At 38.0% G+C, this 18,604-nt stretch overlaps 4 protein-coding genes, 1 long non-coding RNA gene and 1 other non-coding gene across 44 annotated transcripts; 4 read left to right on the forward strand and 2 right to left on the reverse strand.

Moving 5' to 3' along the window:
- The first annotated feature begins 788 nt into the window (after positions 1-788).
- Positions 789-870, forward strand: Trnas-aga. The gene has a single exon. It is a non-coding gene; the product is annotated as a tRNA-Ser (tRNA).
- A 46-nt stretch (positions 871-916) lies between these two features.
- On the forward strand, positions 917-3,541 carry LOC116932011 (diacylglycerol kinase epsilon). Of its 3 annotated transcripts, none has more exons than XM_032939700.2 (7): positions 917-1,394; positions 1,460-1,661; positions 1,736-1,897; positions 1,965-2,249; positions 2,308-2,525; positions 2,597-3,089; positions 3,164-3,541. In XM_032939700.2, the coding sequence occupies exons 3-7, from the start codon at positions 1,819-1,821 to the stop codon at positions 3,430-3,432; spliced, it is 1,344 nt and encodes a 447-aa protein (XP_032795591.1). In that variant the 5' UTR covers positions 917-1,394; positions 1,460-1,661; positions 1,736-1,818; the 3' UTR covers positions 3,433-3,541. The 3 variants fall into 3 exon arrangements, with proteins under 3 accessions (XP_032795591.1, XP_032795589.1, XP_032795590.1); XM_032939698.2 differs by having other exon boundaries at positions 925-1,394; positions 1,732-1,897; XM_032939699.2 differs by having other exon boundaries at positions 925-1,394; positions 1,732-1,897; positions 2,597-3,105; positions 3,164-3,305.
- A 630-nt stretch (positions 3,542-4,171) lies between these two features.
- On the forward strand, positions 4,172-6,970 carry LOC116932016. Of its 8 annotated transcripts, none has more exons than XM_045173637.1 (6): positions 4,172-5,447; positions 5,517-5,703; positions 5,782-5,905; positions 6,004-6,027; positions 6,127-6,324; positions 6,390-6,970. In XM_045173637.1, exons 2-6 carry the CDS (start codon positions 5,668-5,670, stop codon positions 6,419-6,421), a joined length of 414 nt encoding a protein of 137 aa, XP_045029572.1. In that variant the 5' UTR covers positions 4,172-5,447; positions 5,517-5,667; the 3' UTR covers positions 6,422-6,970. The 8 variants fall into 8 exon arrangements, 6 of the variants coding, with proteins under 6 accessions (XP_045029572.1, XP_045029571.1, XP_045029574.1 ...); XM_045173636.1 differs by having other exon boundaries at positions 4,175-5,427; positions 5,665-5,703; positions 6,387-6,970; XM_045173639.1 differs by having other exon boundaries at positions 4,178-5,447; positions 5,782-5,871; positions 5,948-6,027.
- A 351-nt stretch (positions 6,971-7,321) lies between these two features.
- Positions 7,322-7,852, reverse strand: LOC116924002. The gene is made up of 3 exons (XR_004394723.2): positions 7,695-7,852; positions 7,547-7,635; positions 7,322-7,436 (listed from the first exon to the last, which is right to left on the reverse strand). It is a non-coding gene; the product is annotated as an uncharacterized LOC116924002 (long non-coding RNA).
- Positions 7,853-9,930: 2,078 nt separating this feature from the next.
- LOC116924010 (venom carboxylesterase-6) lies at positions 9,931-15,724 on the reverse strand. Of its 30 annotated transcripts, none has more exons than XR_006646521.1 (24): positions 15,584-15,724; positions 15,194-15,518; positions 14,996-15,099; positions 14,718-14,928; positions 14,500-14,640; positions 14,278-14,437; positions 14,146-14,215; positions 13,961-14,076; positions 13,638-13,828; positions 13,377-13,539; positions 13,125-13,300; positions 12,897-13,050; positions 12,708-12,834; positions 12,459-12,649; positions 11,496-11,696; positions 11,291-11,418; positions 11,152-11,216; positions 10,965-11,091; positions 10,733-10,886; positions 10,568-10,659; positions 10,462-10,480; positions 10,368-10,409; positions 10,153-10,304; positions 9,931-10,097 (listed from the first exon to the last, which is right to left on the reverse strand). XR_006646521.1 is itself a non-coding variant. In XM_032930546.2 (15 exons), exons 2-14 carry the CDS (start codon positions 15,227-15,229, stop codon positions 12,493-12,495), a joined length of 1,806 nt encoding a protein of 601 aa, XP_032786437.2. In that variant the 5' UTR covers positions 15,230-15,518; positions 15,584-15,724; the 3' UTR covers positions 12,187-12,372; positions 12,463-12,492. The 30 variants fall into 30 exon arrangements, 8 of the variants coding, with proteins under 8 accessions (XP_032786437.2, XP_032786436.2, XP_032786435.2 ...); XR_006646522.1 differs by having other exon boundaries at positions 10,368-10,403; positions 10,462-10,510; XR_006646516.1 differs by lacking the exon at positions 10,368-10,409 and having other exon boundaries at positions 10,153-10,367.
- On the forward strand, positions 15,719-17,881 carry LOC116924013 (spectrin alpha chain, non-erythrocytic 1). The gene is made up of 6 exons (XM_032930553.2): positions 15,719-15,860; positions 15,928-16,116; positions 16,189-16,281; positions 16,361-16,632; positions 16,710-17,043; positions 17,107-17,881. The coding sequence occupies exons 1-6, from the start codon at positions 15,762-15,764 to the stop codon at positions 17,515-17,517; spliced, it is 1,398 nt and encodes a 465-aa protein (XP_032786444.2). The 5' UTR covers positions 15,719-15,761; the 3' UTR covers positions 17,518-17,881.
- Positions 17,882-18,604: the final 723 nt, after the last annotated feature.

An 18,604-nucleotide genomic window follows, 5' to 3' on the forward strand; every position in this document is an offset into this window, starting at 1 on the left:
GCTGTTGATCTATGCAACGTCCTTGTCGCTGACATTTAGGTAACCCCGACAACCCGTGGTATCCTTTTAATATTTCATTACCCAGGATAGACTCAATAGTTGGGAAAAAAATATTTAGAACTTCTGGGGAAAAGCGAAGCAATAACGGTACTGAATTTTTGCTAGGTTTTCGTTGATCACTCGTTGAATGCCAAACAGCCGTTTTTGACGTCAGTCAAGAATTGCGTGCTGCACAAAAAGTTTTAAATCTGTATTGCTGTACATGTGGAGATTTCAGTTAAGACAAGTTATATCTATCCCCAGATTTAACTGTAATTAAAGTGTAGTAATATTTTACGTTATCTAGAAGAGAGTTGAGTATTATTGAGTAACAAACACCCATTGTACCCACCGTGGTTCTACGAAACCATTGTGAAAAGATCATAAATTACCCTTGATTTCTTTAGCTTTTTAACCAGCTAGAGTATTTGATTTTTTCTGATCGAATTCGATTCAGAACTAAAAAGCTGATCTCCAATGACTTAAAGTGTGCTTGATGACTTTCTTTAACTTGATTTATATTTTAAATTTTTCACGATTCCTTTCTTACATAGGCTACGTAAGAACAGCTGACGATGATTTATGGCACGCTTTCTACCGTGTCAGTTCACTCAACAGAAAAATGTTGATTTCATAATTTGTCCTCCAACATAAGTGGCCTAAAATTTCTAATTCCATAATATTTACAAGCTTACGATTGGTAAAACACATTTACTCATCAGGTTTATAAAACAGACACGATGTATGTGGCAGTTGTGGCCGAGTGGTTAAGGCGACTGACTAGAAATCAGTTTCCATCTTGGAGCGTAGGTTCGAATCCTACCAACTGCGATGAAATTTTACTCCCTGCGATCTTCTTGCGTATATGTTCAACGTTTTTTTGAAGAATAGACATTTGAAGACTTTTCACGAAAACACTATATTAAAGCGAATCACAACGAAAAACGTATATTTGATTCCCATCGCTCTGAGCTTAGAGTCAGCTAGGCCAGCTTGTTTGGAGTCCAACGGGGAAAATCTAATCATATTATCTTCGAACCTTCTCAAGTACGGTGTACGGAATAGAAAGTTATTAAACGTAGGCAAAACGAAGTGGATACAAGTTAAACTAGCAATCAAGGCTGACGTAACTGACTGTCAATTCCCCCAGATGTTCCCTGCGGCATTGTTATTTTGCCTTGACGTCTGCTAGTTTATCTTATGGCTTCGCGTTAGTTTCTCCCTTACGTTGAAGTCTGACGTTAGTCGGCTGTTCTAAACATTTTTCCGTCCAGGACGCAATCCGTCAGCGAAGCCATTCACGGCATGCTGCATTTTACATTGCCACTCTTTCAAGATCCAAAAGTATCAAGTTTGTAAGTCGTTGCCAAACCTTTTCCGTTTATTTTGCCTGTAACCTATTTTATGACACGATTTATAGGAAATCAACATTTCCTGGCTAACAAATGTGGCCTCTATTACTACTATGGGATATGGGACTTTCCGGTATTATCATTGAAGTGATCCTGGGCCTCATTGGGCTGGATTTTCTCTTTAGATTATGGCGCCGTAAGGTTTACTACGTCAAAGTCTATGACTTCACTAAAGGACACTCCTGGTGTAGTATAAGTGATACAGAGCAGGTGACAGTATTGCCGTGTTTATCTGGGTAGAATTCATACCAATCAGGAATTTTTTTATTTTATTTCCCAGGCAGTTCATTGCAGTGTTTGCGAGCATGTGTTACTTGGGGGTGGACTGCGCTGTGATTCCTGTGGAGTGTGTGCCGATGAAAGGTGCATGCATAAGGCAGACAAAAGATTGAAATGCAAGCAAGTTTCTGTTGATTCCATATCCATGAAACACCAATGGGTGAAAGGTAAAGTAATCACTGAATGATATTTCATTTCAAAATTTATTCCTATTTTGGTTTCTGGTGATTTCAGGTAACCTACCCCCTGAGTCAATCTGCCATGTTTGCGAGGAGGAATGCGGCAATGAAAGACATTTCTCCGATTTCCGCTGTTGCTGGTGTCAATGGACTGTCCACGAGAAATGTCTTCCCAATTTAGCTGATCTGTGTAATCTAGGGGTTTATCGGAATTTTATAATTCCTCCGAACTGTATAACACTTCGACGTAGTCCCAGAGGTCGCTTACGATCACAGTGTCTTGTTGCTAGTATTAAAGAGCCCCAGTGGGGACCCCAGTGGAAACCCTTGATCGTTATTGGTATTACCTATATTCTTTTATTAATTTTTGCGTAATATTAATTTTATTTGTCAATTAGGGAACGGTAAATCTGGAAGTAACGAAGCCTGTCACCTCCTTTCGTCAGCTCGCAAAGTCCTAAATGCCGTGCAGGCAATTGATCTATCCGATCAGGAACCTAAAATTGCTCTGCAGTTGTGTGCGTTGCTGAAAGAAACTCAGTGTAGACTTCTGATTGCCGGTGGTGATGGAACCATCGCTTGGGTTCTCAATGCTGTGCAGAACCTTGATGTTAAGGTATGATTTTTGATTTTCCTTTGACACGCAGACATGCTGATTAGTTACATAGTTTTGGTCTGTAAATGCAGCATTTACCAGAGACGGCTGTACTGCCATTGGGCACAGGTAATGATTTGTCCCGTGCTTTGGGCTGGGGCCCGCATATTGAAGGCGCTGTGGATTTTCATGGAATCTTAAAGAAAATAGAAGCGAGTTCTTCTGCCTTACTTGACCGATGGCTTGCCGACATACGACCCAGTCGGCATTTGGGTATCCGCTTTCCTGGGCGCTCAGTGCGCTTTAATAATTACTTCAGTGTCGGTGTTGATGCCCGTGTAGCCCTCAATTTTCATTTAACGAGGCAGTCACCAATGTATTTATTCAGTCATCGACTTTTTAACAAACTTATTTATTTTACTTACGGTACCAAAGATGTTGTTGAACAGAGTTGTGAAGGATTAGAAAATCAAATCGAACTCATTATCGATAAAAAACCGATTGAGTTGCCGTCTGTTCAGGCTCTTGTCTTCCTTAATGTTGATTCATGGGGCGCCGGCATAAAACCATGGAATATGGGGCAAGGTACAAATGATATATGGTATAATTCAAAGATAAAGATAAATATGACTGATGTTTTAAAACAATTTTTTTTCTAGAAGGTGTATTTATGCCAAAGTGTTTGTATGGTGATGGTATTATGGAGGTCATTGGAGTGTCTTCTTCATTTCACATCGCACAGATGCAGGTCGGTCTGTCGGAACCTTTACGAATAGGTAGAGGGAAAAGTTTCCGGCTTCGTATATTCGGAAAGCAGCCAGTTCAAGCTGATGGGGAGCCCTGGGAACAAGGTCCTAGTGAAATTATAATTGAAAATTGCGGTCAAGTTCCTGTCCTTACTGTGGAACCGAATCGCTCATCGCAGTAAAAGTAATTATTGTTTGTTACTGTTCAAGATCATTCAATTTGTTCCGCGTGAATTTTTCTTCTTCTTCACGTGCCGCACGTTACAAATCTACCGGTGTTCACTCCATCAATAATGACTCGAATTTTTCGATCATCGAACGAATTCCTTTAGCGCATCAGCTTAATGCTTAGGTTTTTTACGTTTGTTTGAAAACCTACAAACCTGACGTAAAAACAAACTTGATTTTCGCCATTGTCGTTCAATTGTGAATGGAATTCATCTATTTTCAACTAAATGGAGAATTAAGCCAAAAATGAAAAAGTGGGAAGGCTATACCCTTCTCACTTTTGTCAAAATCGGCAAAAAACGACATCGCTTGAAATGCAATCAAAATAACATGGTATAATCTAAATTTAACGGTGATTCCGAAAAACAAATTCGTTTTCTCGTGAAGCTAGCCGTTTTATAAATAAACAGAAACAAAGTGGTGTTAGCGCACCTACTTTTAAAATTCGTCTTTGAAATATATTTCAAAAAGAAAACGCCTAAGAGAATTTAAAATGGATTATCGTTAAATTTAGAATCAAAATCCTGCTTAGTTTGTTGTATCAAGCACAAAAATTTAACTTGAAATTTGACTACGACACTGGCCCCTGCTTTAATGGAATGATTTTTAGGGGGGGGGGGGTGTGTCGTGGTATGAGACCACACTAGCCCCCCATTACTTGAATGATTTAAAGAGGGGGGGGCTGGTGTCGCATTCTTCGCCGACTGTAGCCTCTTCAAAAATGTCTTGGTCTGTCGGGTCTGTCGGGTAGTCGGGTCGTCTGTCGGGTGGTCTAATGTCGCGTTCCCCATGCACATTGTTGGAAATAATGGGTGCAGTTTTTTTTCGTCGAACAAATTAAACGTTAATGTGCAGCTATAGGTGGGTTGTTGTTGCTCTCCCTTGTAAATCTACCCTTTTTCACCCAATTGTTAATCTAATTCTTTTTGGAACGTTCGGATGTCGCCCAAAAACAAGCGGAAGGCCATTGGAGGCGTTATGCCATTTCCCGAAATTGAACATTCAAAAAATGTGGTATATGTTCGCAAATTGTTAAAATATATTCAGAGTGGTCATAAAGTATGACTGTAACAGGGTACTTAGGCTTCTAAAAGTGAAGAACAGCTCTGACGTCTTTGGTAATTGGAAAAGGTAGGCTACTGCAAAGAGAAGCGTCACATGACGTAAAACCGTCTTGCAACCAGAAGTTGATATTCTAGGTTTTTGTGTTTAAAATTGGAATTATTGGAAGTCTAGTCAATCAATTAGTATTATTTGGAATTAGTAAAGTTCAAGTACTTAAAAGCAAGAATTGTACGGATTTCAAAGTAAAATCTATTGGGTTTCAGGAGGAAAAACTAGATGGCGTTGATGTGCGTTTTCTATAAATATTACGAGCGACAAGTTAAATGGATGTTTGTTAAGTTTCTACCCTATCTAGTGTTTCAAAGGCTTTTTCATCAAATATTAACAGTGTGTTATCTGTTCAGTATTGCTACCATTGGACATGTATTGAAAAGAAAATCCTTAAAATAAAAAGTTTTTTGTGTGTGGTAAGGTTTCACTTTGTCAGCTACTGAACCACTACACCGCTAACTAAACGCGTAAATACCGCTACGCGAACGGGGTTAGTCGGGAGGCTATCGAGAACTTTGCGAACACCGAGAGCCGTTGAGTTTCAATTTCTCAAAAGTCGGGCTTAATTCGCTTACGGGGAGGGCATTCAAGTTCAGCTTCTAAGTAGGGTGTGCCTTAAGGACTGAAGTAAATTGTTACTAGTAGATGGCAATGCAAGTTCTCCAAAAAATAGCTACAGACATCTAGTGGACTAATTTTCAACTACCCTGAATTTTTGTCACCCATTATTGCGATACCATAGAATGAGTGATCCCGAACAAAACGTGATCTTAGTGTCTGTCATTTCTGTTACTTTTTTGCGTTCCGAAGGATAATTCAACTATAATTTTACGGTAGTTTATTTACCATTTAGGTAATCCATTGTGATATGTGTGTTGGAAAGGGAAAACTAACTAAAATTATTGTTTCTTTTTTGTAACAGTTAGTTTTGTTAACAGCTAAGCAAGCTACTGAACCATATAATTGTGAGCCACCCTCTTTCTTCACTTTCCATCATGCTATTGCACACTGAGAGAATTCACATTCTACCCACCACCGTCCTATTAGCATGATTCTTTTTTAATATACAGTTCATGGAAATAAAAGCGCAAGAGATGCTGACAATAGAGGTAGATCTACAACACAAATTGTGTAGACTAGAATGCCATCACCTAATTGTATTCTACCTATTCGCTCATGGGTTACAGTATGGTGATGTGTATTATCTGACATGTGCGGAATATTCATCTCTGTGGTTTGATCATCACCTTATGCCTCTCATCTCACTGAGCGAGCTAGTATGCATTGGCTTAAACACCATTATCCCATTTGGTATTTTAAGTTTCTCTATTGTGATGTGATTTTCTGTGAAAGAATTACAGCTCTCATCTTCCTTCTCTGCAAAATTGCCATTTCAACAATTTATTCAGTTTCGACCCAATTGGATCACAAGCGTAAGTTTAATTGTTTTTTCAGCTTTGGTTATATCAGATACATTTTGCTCCTCATCTAAAAAGGCTTTTTTTCGCCTTCGTCTCATTTCATTCATTTAGAACTACACTATTTTCCTCTTCACACCGGTACAAAATCCACCATCAGAACTACGGCCTTGCTGTCTTCTTCCTTCGCCTTCGCCTCATCGCTGTCATCCTCTACGCTTTTGCCTTTGGGTCATCGCTGTCTTCGCCTACGCCTTCTCCTTTGCGTCATCGCTGTCTTCGTATCGTTCTCCGTCCTCGATCCAGCAATTAGTAATTTCCATTCAGTATTGCTTCGTGACATTTAAAATGCTAATATCTTTGTTTTCTATTAGAAGAACGACATGGCTTAGCAAAACAAAAAAGATAGCCAAAAAGCATGCAGTTCAGCAGACAGCCCACGGCGATGAAGGAAGTTCACCGTGGATCGTCGCCCTGGTATTGTTTTGTTTTGCATTGTAGTGTATAAGTTAACCCGTTGGCTGCCACCCCGTTTGCGCCCCATTTTTTTTGTAGCTTTTAGGGACCGGGCGCTGTTCTGCCTCGTGCATGAGGGGGAACAGTCGCCGCGCCTAAAGGCTTTGTGCCTTTAGGCGCCGTAGGCAATGCACCAGTAGGGCCTCTCTTTGTCGGTGCGGTGATAGATTCCTGGGGTGTGCATTCCCGGAATGGTTTCTATCATCTTACCAACCCGGACTTGTCTTCGGACAAGTCCCACCTTGTTCGCGATCCTTCTGACGTGATGCGTAGCAACTGTAGTTACAGCAACCTATGGGTTGCGTGGCCTGGCAGCCAACGGGTTAACTTAGTGTAAATGTATGTTCATTTGTGTATGTATTTATGTTTATCTAAAGTGTTATGTAAAATAGTGGTGGAATTGATGGGAGGAGGTGGGACAATACAAAAAAATTCCTATGTATTTTTTCTTGTTTTGTATTTCATTTTATATTAAGTGTTTTCTCATTATACAGTCATATTTGATGACTTATATAGTTATACCAAACTTTTTCTAAATTTCGAGCCGTCGAAAAAGAAGGAAAGTTAACTTCCCTTTTCACAATCCAACAAATATAAATTTTTTTATCTTAAAAAAACCCCCAAAGAATCTATAAATAGTAGTTGACAAAGAATTTTTATAGATTCTGATTGTTCAGTGACCTTAACAATGTGACAAAATCAGCTACTTGGTAAGGAACAATGACTGGACCAAAATCATCTTGAACTACTCTTGGTTTCTTGCGTGTGAGCTAATAATTTACCAATGCAAAAATGATATTGATAATCTTTTATTACACTGACAACAGAGCATTGATGGCATTCCTTTTTATCACAGAATGATTCTGCATCTACCACAGCATATCACGTACATCCCAAAGATGAAAGACCTGAAAGTACAATTACAAAACTTAAAGTCAATGATAAATTATAACATCACCTAATGGCACCTGCATGAATTAAATAGATTTATATTGTGTAAAAGATTTTAAAGGACTACTTTTTTTATGTAGCACCTTTGCTACCAAGATGGGTGCATTTGCCTAACGGAGATGAAAAACGTGCTGGTGAAGCCAAGCCATACTCCTCCTTTAAATAATTAAGAATATGTGTGGTTAAATCTTTGACAAGAATTTTTGACATAATACCTTTCACAACCTAGAATGGATTTTATTTAAAAAATCCATGTCCAAGCATACGAAATTGGAATTGGAATTTCAAGAAAGGAGACGTCAATTTCAAGCTACCATCCTCAGGTCCGACGCCACGCGAAATGGAACAGCTGACAGAACAGCTGATATAGCAAAGAAAATCATTCGGAGTTGGTAATTTCTCCCCTAGATGTCTTGAAAATATGCAGTAGTGATGGAGGCACCACCCACTTTGAGACCATATTTGAAACCCACCCACCTCTCCATAAGCGAAGTAAGACCTTTTTTATTTAAAAAGAGTTTGGCCTAGAATTTTCACTTGGAATTCGACGAAAACTTAATTTGCTTTTTAAAAAAAAGAATCGCTGTTTCACGAATGGAATATTACTTTTCCCGCATGTTAGGCGGTTCTCCAAACCACTTTGTATTTGAAAAACTCCTAAACTGTTTCTTCCAAGTCAAATTGAACTAAATTTTCGACATTGTCGTTGAATTTCGAAAACAAATCATGTTGTTTTATAGCAACATATCTGTTATTGAAAAAAAAAAGAAAAAGTCTGACTTATTTTTTAACTTGATCTCACCGAATTTTCTACTAGATGGCGAGCCAGTGACAGTACTAAACAATCGGCGAGATTTTGCGGAGCAGTTCGTCTGCTTTGGAAATAGTTAACGTGACGTTGACGTGAGCACGTAAGTGAGAACCAATTTCCTTATCAAAAGGAAATTGGTTTTTAGGGCAGTAAGGAAGCAAAATGTTTCTTCTACCGATTTGACAAGGGACAAGTCGACTGTTTGACTATTCTGATCTTCTGATTCATAATTCTAAAGGCTTTGCTTTTATTGTCTAATGTTAACAATATTGGTAGTAAAACAGAAATTTTTTGTGGCTTTATGAGAATCCAAGATCTCTTTCTCAACTGGAAAGAGACTTGACTGTACACAAACATTTATACTAAACACACTGTGTTCTCATTCGATTGATTATAGTTTATTTTTAAATCTTACTACATGTTTCCCAGAGGTAGATTGATGATTGGAGGGAATTGAGAGAGATTGCACTCGTAAAATTTTTTGAACCTTTTCCTTGCAAAAACTATTCATTAGGCTCTTGTAGTTATATCATAGTTGGCTACCAATGACGGCACTACCTTGTTGCAGCTAATTTTATTTGTAGTCTGTGAAAAGAAAATTAATACAATCATTATGAAACAACACATAGAAAACCTGTGTATCCTTGAATTTAAGATTAGGGGTGATTAATTGAATAAAGTAAGATTAGTAGTTGAGTCGCAGTTGATAAATTAAATTCCACTGTTTATTCTTGCTTTGGGTTGATATATACCATTTTCATGTGCAGTTTAGTTAAGTAAAATGGCAGCTCTTCTCATGCACACTTAAACAGTCTGCAAAGGGAATAATATGTCATCCGTTTACCATGGAAATTTCCATTTAACAATATAAATTTAAGTGTATATAGCCTATGTGTATTTACACCTAAATGCACACATACCTCAAATGACAAAGCGAAACAGTAAGCTCCCAAATGTGACTCATGGCTCTGTGGTTGAGCATCGGCCTGGCATGCTGAAGAGTAAAGGTTCGATTCCTTATCGAGTCTAGATAAAATAATATATGAATTATTCTGATGTTAATCGAATGCTGAACTGGAACTTTCAAACAGTGTCTACATAAATAAACTAAGTCAACAAAGTTGTAAAAGAAGTTAAAATCAAATAACATAGACTGTATGGGTAAACATGAAAATCTACCTACTTAAGTTTCAAGAAGAAACATTCGTATTTCAGACGTCAGAAGTCGAATTAGTTCAAATGCGTCGCCCAAAAAGAAAGACTAACATGCCAGAAAAAAAAGATATTTTTGAAATTTTTTTTTGAAAAATTTTGTATTGAAATATAACTTTTAAAGTAAACCAAATAATAATTGAACCGAACCCCCGGGGAGATTACCCGGGGCGTGGCTAAGAGAAGCCGGAAAAGGATGGAAGGTTTCGGACAAGTTTTTACGTGAGCGATTAACCGTTATTCGGATTTGTGGGTAGCCTCTTCGCCCTCCAATGATCTCATAGAACTTGAGGACCCCCACGTCCCCTTTCCGGACAGCGCACTCACAACCTTTACTGCTGATCACAGTAGGGGCATGACCCCCTACGGGCTTATCACAAGTCAAGGGGAAACGGGGCCACAGAAAAGAAGGGAGCCCAGATATACACTTCAATTTATAAAACAATTTATATTTTATCTTCGAGATGAACCAGCGACTAAAGGTGCAGGAAGCGTTTTTTGAAATTTCCACATGTACTTCCAGCTGTTATCGTTTTAAAATCTCGTTCAAGTATGGACCTCTTTTGATTTAGTATGATTATTAACCTATGTTGGCCTAAAGGAAACGAAACATTAATCAATATATAAACGATTGCCTATAATTACCTTACCTCTCGTTCTGGAGAACTGATAGTATTCATTGTATTCAGCTAATGGTTTGACATGACATAGTCCGTTACATCCTCCTCGCCGGATCTCCTTGGATTTTAACATTAATCTTGCATGGAAATAGTCGAGTCGGCATTTGGTCAATTACTTTCCTCTTTAATACATAATGTTGATGGGTGTGTTGCTGGATGGTAAATTGCCGGACGAGGCGGAATACCTGTTGAATTTGATCTGTTTGGATGCGGATGACTTGCTAATGCTTAAAATTTCCGTTATTTATGTCAATGAAAGAATACCCTCTTCCGATTTACCTTTGCGGATCGATATAACCTCGAGATAAAAATAATGCATAAAAGTTTTCTTTTAAAAATTGAAGATAAGTACAACTTTTTTCGAAGAATAAAGTTATAAAATTACTTGAGCAATGACGTCGAGAAAGTGAAAATCACTCCAATTGATGATCAGATGGCGAAGAAACTAACCAAAAGGCGATGACTTTTCTAATACCTCTGTAAACAAGACAATAAATTGCATTTCAATTAGTTTTAATCATGGGTTTACAAACAGAAAAAACCTACAGACCTAGAACTTCAGCTTTGACCTGAGATGTTTCAAAATGTTTAACTTGATTTCAAGAGCTATGCATCAGAATGACACAGTGAGGAGGTCTGATGTCGCAAACAGAGAGAGCCATTTTCGTTGAGACACATGATCTCTTTCACAGTAGACATGTGATCTAAATCAGATGTCCAATGAAGCAAAGAAGCAACATAATTCTATATACAAAATTTGAAAAATGCCATTTTTGTTATACCTGTTTGGCTTTGTAAAAGTGATACAAATTTACAACACAGTCGTGTCCGCTGTGAACATCATTTATCACCCATGGCTTTGTAGATGGGTGTCTGCCTGGGAAGCTGAAGATTTGGAATCAATCTCCACTTTTGAAAACAATTTATTTAAAGTAATAGGTCACATGTTGTTTTATTTTACCAATTTACCATTTGTTTTACAAAACTAGTAACGAGAAACAAATGTTTCATCCTCCAGCATTAGGGTTTTCCTGCTAATTTAAGAATACCAAAAAGTTACTTTATTAACATGACTACACATTTTTCAAATACCTTAAACATCTTTTACCTTAAACATATCTTTCCAATGACAATTGGTTGATGTCCCTTGTTCCAAGAAGCAGGAAAATATTTACGATACAAGAGTCATCTAAAGAAGTCCAACCCAAATTGGGTAACGACATCTAGTTTTTCCGCCTGGAACCCACAAAGAAAATAGATTTTACTTTTAAATCAGAACAATTCTTGCTTTTCAGTGCTTGAACTTTACTAACCTTAGACAGTTGATTCCAATTTTTAATTTAAAACCTAGAATATATCAACTACTAGTTGCTAGACGAGGCGCTAAGCATTTGTAGCTAAAACTGTCGTTGCTCGTAGGGTCAGCCCTCAGCCTGTACTGTTGATGTGTGTGACAGACTTACAAATAAGGAGTTATTCGGCATTTTAAAACCAGAAGTTGAAATTCCGTTAATCTAAAAAATGAGCTTTGTTTTGCTTCAAATGGTTAAAAAAATTTTTATAGTTGGAATGGAATGGGAAAATAAAATGGATTTTCGTTAAATTTAACGAATATCCATTTTAAATTCTCATTAGGCGTCTTGTTTTTGAAATATATTTAAAAGATGAATTTTAAAAGTAGTTTACTTATAAAACGGCTAGCTTCACGAGAAAACGAATGTGTTTTTCGGAATCAACGTTAAATTTAGATTATAATTTCACTAGGGCCTTGTTCGACATGTTATTACCAGAATTCAAATGTTCCCACTTTTTCACATTTGGCTAAATTCCAGATCTAGTTCAAAATACGTGATTTCGATTCAGAGCTTGATGAGAATAACGAGAATCAAGTTTGTTTTCTCGTTAGGCTTAAATGTTTTAATTAAACGTAAAAAACGGATGAACAGAGTTTTTGCGCTTAACATTACTTTAATTCCTTTTTTCTAAAAAAAAAAAACAACTAACCGAGGAGAAAATTTATATTGATTCGGAATACACCCGTATATTATAAAGAACAGGTCTGGCCTATTCCGTTTTTTGTTAAATACCATGATTTTCGTCCTAAACTGCGCACGAACGAACACGAAAATCAAGTTTATTTTCCCTAGGGATTCCCAACCTTTTTTTTGTGTTTGTCATTCATTTTCAATCCTGAATAAGGAGGTCTGTTCAGTAATTTAAATACATTTTTACGTAATCGTAGGATACTCGTTTATCCGGCATATTTTCCAACTCACTTGCCTGGATTCTCTTGATAACGAATCCTTGATATTATTTCCTAAGCTTTCGCTTCCAATATTGTATGCGTTCGTGGAATGGCATAGATTCATTCACCAGGGATGGGTGCTCGGCTTCTATCCTAAGATATCTTGGCTCTTCTTCTTTAGTAGGCAGCCACACAGGAGACAAGAGGTCACTTCGCGGTATCCTAAATTTGAAAGAATATTCAATATTTCTGTAATCGTAATATCTTTCAACTTTTTTACCCAATTTTTGCAAACGTTGTCCATAAATCGAGTAACATATTTGACACCTTAACATCACGAGGAGATCGCAAGCGTGGAAGCGCCAAGTGGGAAAACATAAGGAAAAGTTCGTCCACGTGACTGCCGCCTATGTAACAAAATCAAAGTAATGCAACAGCTGTACAGAAAATTTACATGAAATTATTTTACTCAAATCTGTGCTAGAAGATACTCCCAAAACATTTTGTAAAGACAGTTGACTGCGATGGTTGTATAAATAATAATAGGTTGGCTGGTCGCTGAACTTTGCCAACAATTGAACTGATTCATCTATGTCTTGGAAGAAGGCATAGTCGGAAAATATCTGTAATCAATATATTTAAACTTACGTTAGAAAGATATTTTAAAAAGCTAACCGTATAGAACAACCTCCTATACCTCAACTAGTTTAGGCAGCTGATTTGGATGGAATGGCTTGTCTAGAGCAAAATAGCGATTAGATATTTGCTGAACAATTTTTTCGTTTACGTGATCCGCATTCACAACGAGGCGGAGATATTTAACAGGATCTTTGTTGAATTTCCTCAGCAATTCACGGTTATTGGAAAGGAGCACTGCAATACATTAACAAAATGATAAACTCACGTAGGAACTAACAAATGCGGCATCACAAGATTGCTATTATCTTACTAAGTACAATCAAAGCGCCCTCATTACTATTAAGTCCCGTAATTAGAGGTACTGAGTTGATTCGCTTATGCTTGATAAGGTTTCGTGGGTCATCTGGAAGAAATGGTAATTTCCTCTCAACATCTACCCGAGGACCAAATGCAATGGGGTATTCGATCATAATCTATTACAGGAATTTAATTTGAATACAAAAAAAATCAAAGGCAAATAAAGCTGTTGGTGCCTGCTGCCACCACATTATCGTTATAAAGAAGACGGTACCTCAATTTTCCTCCGGAATCCGACAATTTCTCTCGCTGGTTTTGTTCGTAAACACTCTACCATCTCACTTGAGTTTGAATGTGGACAATTGAAATGTTGTCCCAGTCTTCTAGTATAGGATCCCACAGATTTTTCTAGCGCCCAAGAATTGAGCGACGAGCCTGACTGGGCGATGGCTCGATGAAACAGTCCTGGAATATAAAGCCACGAAAGCCAAAACAACATTAATTAGCTTTATGCCTAAATAACCATAAGCAAAGGAGAAAGTAAGAAGAAGAAGAAGAAGAAGAAGAAGAAAAAAAAAAACAGGCTCTCATAATTACCCTTCGAATGGGGTGATAATAAATGGTAATGGACGCTGGCAGCTCCAGCACTGCAGCCAAAAATTGTAACAGAGTCAGGGTTACCACCAAAATAGCGAATGTTGTCACGTATCCATCTTTTTAATGATTTTTGTGGTAAATATTCCAGACTTAAATATTGGCAAAATGTCTTATAAAAAAAATACCGTAAAGCCATGGACTGGTCTAAGAGTCCATAATTTCCAGGAGCTTCACTATCTTCCGTACTTAGAAAACCTGAATAAAATTAAGTTTTTAAAATTGTCTGAATGAAATTCTAATTATAGTTCTAGACTAACCTAGAGGGCCAAGTCGGTAGTTAATCGAAACGAGAACTACATTCCGATCAAGAAAGTAGCCAGGTCCCCAGAAATTCGTTACACCATTACCGCTACCCTTATACCAGGCCCCACCCGGAATCCATACCATTACTGGCCTGCCGCTATCTGTAAAATTCAGCTGCAGGTGATCATCATTATTTTAAATAATTTTGTAAACTTCATTACAAGAAGCATGCGTACATCGTGTGTATAAACGTTCAATGTGAGGCAGTCTTCCACTCCTATTACAAGGCGTAAGTTCCCATGAAACTGAACACAGGTGGGGCCTTCTTGGCTTGCGTCATAAATTTTTCCAAGCCAAGGAATAACAGGTACAGGATCCTGTAATATTGATTTTATTGATATTAGTTAAGTGCAAAAAATAAAAAAAAACTGAAATCCCTGAAACAAAGTCTTACCCGAAACCGGAGCTCTCCGACCGGAGGTTGTGCGTACGGAATACCGCGAAACGCGTAGAACATTCTGCCGGACACAGAGGTCATTTTCGACCCACGCACCTGACCGAGTTTTGGAATCGTTGCCAATGGAAAGCGTTCCTTTAAATAACATATGTGCAAAAGACAGAGAAGTGAAAGGAACTTCATATTTGAAGGAGAGGACCAGTCAACCCTGCGATGACGATAAGACTACACAAATCACTATGAATCTATGCTCAAGATGCGTCTTCCTTTTATACCTTCGGACGCATCTTCGACCGAGCCCAGTGTCACTCCAGACTCGCATGCTTTCACGGCGTCTTTCTTTAGAAGGACCTCTAGTAGATTGTTTGCTGTAGATAACCTAAAAAAACAAAAACAAGTTTGAATTCTTTTAAGCACAAAAAAAGAAAAAAGAAAGAAAATAAATGTAGCCTATATTAATTTCAATACTTTACCCTGCAGCGATGAAAAAATAACTTGATGCCTATCATAGCTACGTCACATTTCCGAGGTCAGGCTGCCCAAAGTAAAGTTGAGTGTATTAACAGACGGCCTTGCACTTCAAGATGTTCAGGCTATTCAAAGTCTGATATATGTCTGACAGGTAACTAATGACATGATTCCGTTTCAGCATCACTGTTGACTGCAACTTTCTGTTCCCCCCGTAAACTATACGAGGCTAGACTAATGGTTCAAGAGATACCATCTAGTCTTTCTTGAAAAAGACAACATGGCATGCAAGTATTGCGCAGGATAGAGCAAAAAACCAATGATAGAATTCTAGTTCAAATACAAAAAGAACTCGGGTAGAGATCGGTTGGCAGCGTGTAACAAAAGGATCTTACCCCTGTGTTCTTCTCCAATCTATCTTTTTATTTATAGAATTTTGTGACGGTAGCAAATACTCGTCAGGGAGTCTTTATGTAGTTTAGAGACTGGTAGAGCCCTCAGTATCAAGTCGTATTTTTCAGTGTGTGGTGGCCACCAATACTGCGCATCAGAAACGAACGATCCTAATTAAATATGGGGGAGATTGTATCACCAAAAGAAGTGGCTGCTCAGGAACAGTTCGCGGAATTTCAGCATCTCTGCGATCAAATGATGTTTTGGATTAATTACAAGGTAGTTTTTTTTTTCTTAGCTATTGATTTTTTCTTTTTGATAAACTTACCCTTTCTGCGAGAAACAGGAAGTCATCGTCTGGCCAGAAGACTTAAAGACAGAACATGATTCTCAAGTGATTTTAAAGCAAAAATACGTGAAATTCAACGAAGAAGTTGCAGCTCAAGAGGGGCATTTCAACGATGTGATGAAATTGGCAGATCTACTTATTGAGGGCAATCACCCTGAAGATATTGTCATTAGACGCCGCAGAGAGGTAAACAGGACTGCCGTTGGTTTAGAATCCACTAACTTGCTTGGATTTTTAAAGAACCAAAATTTTACGTAGGAACTGAAACAATCTTGGCAGCGAATGCGGAAGCTGGCATTGAAACGTCAAATGCTCGGGCAAGAGGAGTTGGCTAGTACCCAACCTATAGAGGTAAAATAAGCCATTTTTCTGTGCCTGAAAATTCCGCTTGTTATTTTTCTCTCGACTTTTTTTTTACAATGGCTGGTAGGTTGTTCAACCTGACGAAGCCAAAAAGTTGCCCAGTATCCAGTCAGTAGCAACTGAGGCTAAATTACTACGTGGCTTGCTTGAGGATTTCCTTCGTTTAGAACAATTCGAAAAAGATTGTCATCCGACGAAAACCTGGATCAATGAAACAATCGGCATGATGTCGGACGATGATCATTTGAGTCCCACAAACTTGAACGCGAAAATGGAAAACCACAAAAAATTAGAGGAAGATGTGATGTCTCGTAAGAATCGAGTCGAAGTACTCGTCAAGTATGTGATTATTGTTTCTTGCCCTATTTGGGATGCACAGTATTTTAAACAGATCTATGGCTATGATTAACTTAAAGAATCCAAGCTCACCTGACTGACGTACTTAAACTATGGGAGGTCCTTCTGGCTGCGACGGAGCTGAAAAGTATCCACATGTCTCAGGCATGGCAACTGGAGAAGTTCAATCATGGAATCGATAATATGACTGCCTGGCTTGCCGAAGTAGAAGCTACACTATCAAGCCAGGAGTTTGGCAGCGATTTGGCTAGCGTGGAACTTTTGACTAAAGAGCATACTCTTCTAGAGCGAGACATTAAAACTCACAAAGATATCATCGATATCATCGTGACAGCCGCTCAGCAGTTCTCCGAATGTGGACATTTTGACCTGAAAAGCATTTTGAGTAAAAAGGTAATTGTTAGTTAAACTTACTACTTCATGTCATTGTTAACAGCAAATTATTAAAATTGACAGGAAGCTGTGGTCAAGCGATTCGACGGGCTTACGCCTCTATTGGCTGAGCGCCAACGAAAGCTGGGAGATTCTCTAAAGGCATACCAGCTCTTCCACGAAATAGAAGTGGAAGAAGATTGGATAGCTAAGAAACACGAAGTCATCGCCGGTCGTGGAAAGGATATTGACACAGTTCGAGCTCTCATCAAAGAAACCCAAGCTATTCTCCAAGCGATGCAAGTCCACGATCCTGATGTACAACGGGTTATTCAAGCAGGTCAAAAACTGGCCAAAGGGCATCACCTTGCGGAGGAAATTAACGGGCGTATACAAAAGCTGTCCGAACATTGGGCTAACTTGAAAGAAAGAGCATTTGAACGGAAACAATCCAACCAACTCGTTTTGCTCTTTTTGTTTCAAATTAAAGACTAACTTGCGTGCTGTATAACTGGATGCCAAACTGGCGTTGGCTATGTCCTTCTTTTTGATGTGTGTACACAAAGGGCGCAATGATTTTCTTTCAAAAGCCTTTCTTTAAATTAAGACTACTCTAGAATATGCTGAATGTTGTTCTACGGACACAGAAATATTGAGCGCAGAAAAAAACAAGTTTTTGGAATATCCGTCCCTTACATTGGTACGAGGCATTCGGGAACAGGTTTTCTATCACCACAGACACGAGATAAAATAGTTGTGCTACTTTTTTTTTGTATTGGAATTGTTGATTGGATTCGACTCAGTTTAGACGTTTCAAAATCGGTATTGAATCTTTAAAAAATAAATTGTATCAACGAAATTCGGCTTCAAATCTTAGAAAACATTTTTGATTCGTAATCAGATCACTTTTCTTGTTTTGAAGAGTGATGGTTTAAATGAAAATTTTCACAAGTTTGATGAAAACAGACATCTTAATTATAGACATCATAACAGTATCACAGAGGTAAAATGTTGCGTTTCCGATCAACTGATTTCATTTTTACACGGGGAAGTAACGACGGAAAACGTTCAAAAGTCTACAACAGTTACTCTTGTACGGAAAATTAAATTAGTAAATTTATCATTTTTAACCAAAAAATATGAAGCATTAGAAGTGTAAAGATCTTTAAGAGTTACCCAACAAAAAATTACTACTCTACTACTACTACTGCTATTTACTGATAGGCCCTGCCCATATTTGAAATAGCCCAGAATGTCAAGAACAGGTATTTTTCACTGACAGATAGGTAAAAAATAATAATAATAAAATAATTCACTGGCCTTATTTCAGGCCAGCAGTCAATATAATTCTCAATTTTCACAGTTAACAAAATCATACAAAAGAATAAGTAAATAAATCAAAGTATAAAATTACTATTGTAGGTTACTGCTAAAACTAAGTAAATGTTTTTACGCTTTGTCCAAATTTGACGCAATGCTCTAGCATCCTTTTGAAGCCGATAGTTTGAAGTCCGTCAAGTGTCGTCAAAACGTCCTTTGACACCTCGAGTTCAGAAGAACTGTTATGTAATGAATCCAATAA

This window comes from Daphnia magna, linkage group LG5, assembly GCF_020631705.1.
Source record: "Daphnia magna isolate NIES linkage group LG5, ASM2063170v1.1, whole genome shotgun sequence".
Lineage (NCBI taxonomy): Eukaryota > Metazoa > Arthropoda > Branchiopoda > Diplostraca > Daphniidae > Daphnia > Daphnia magna.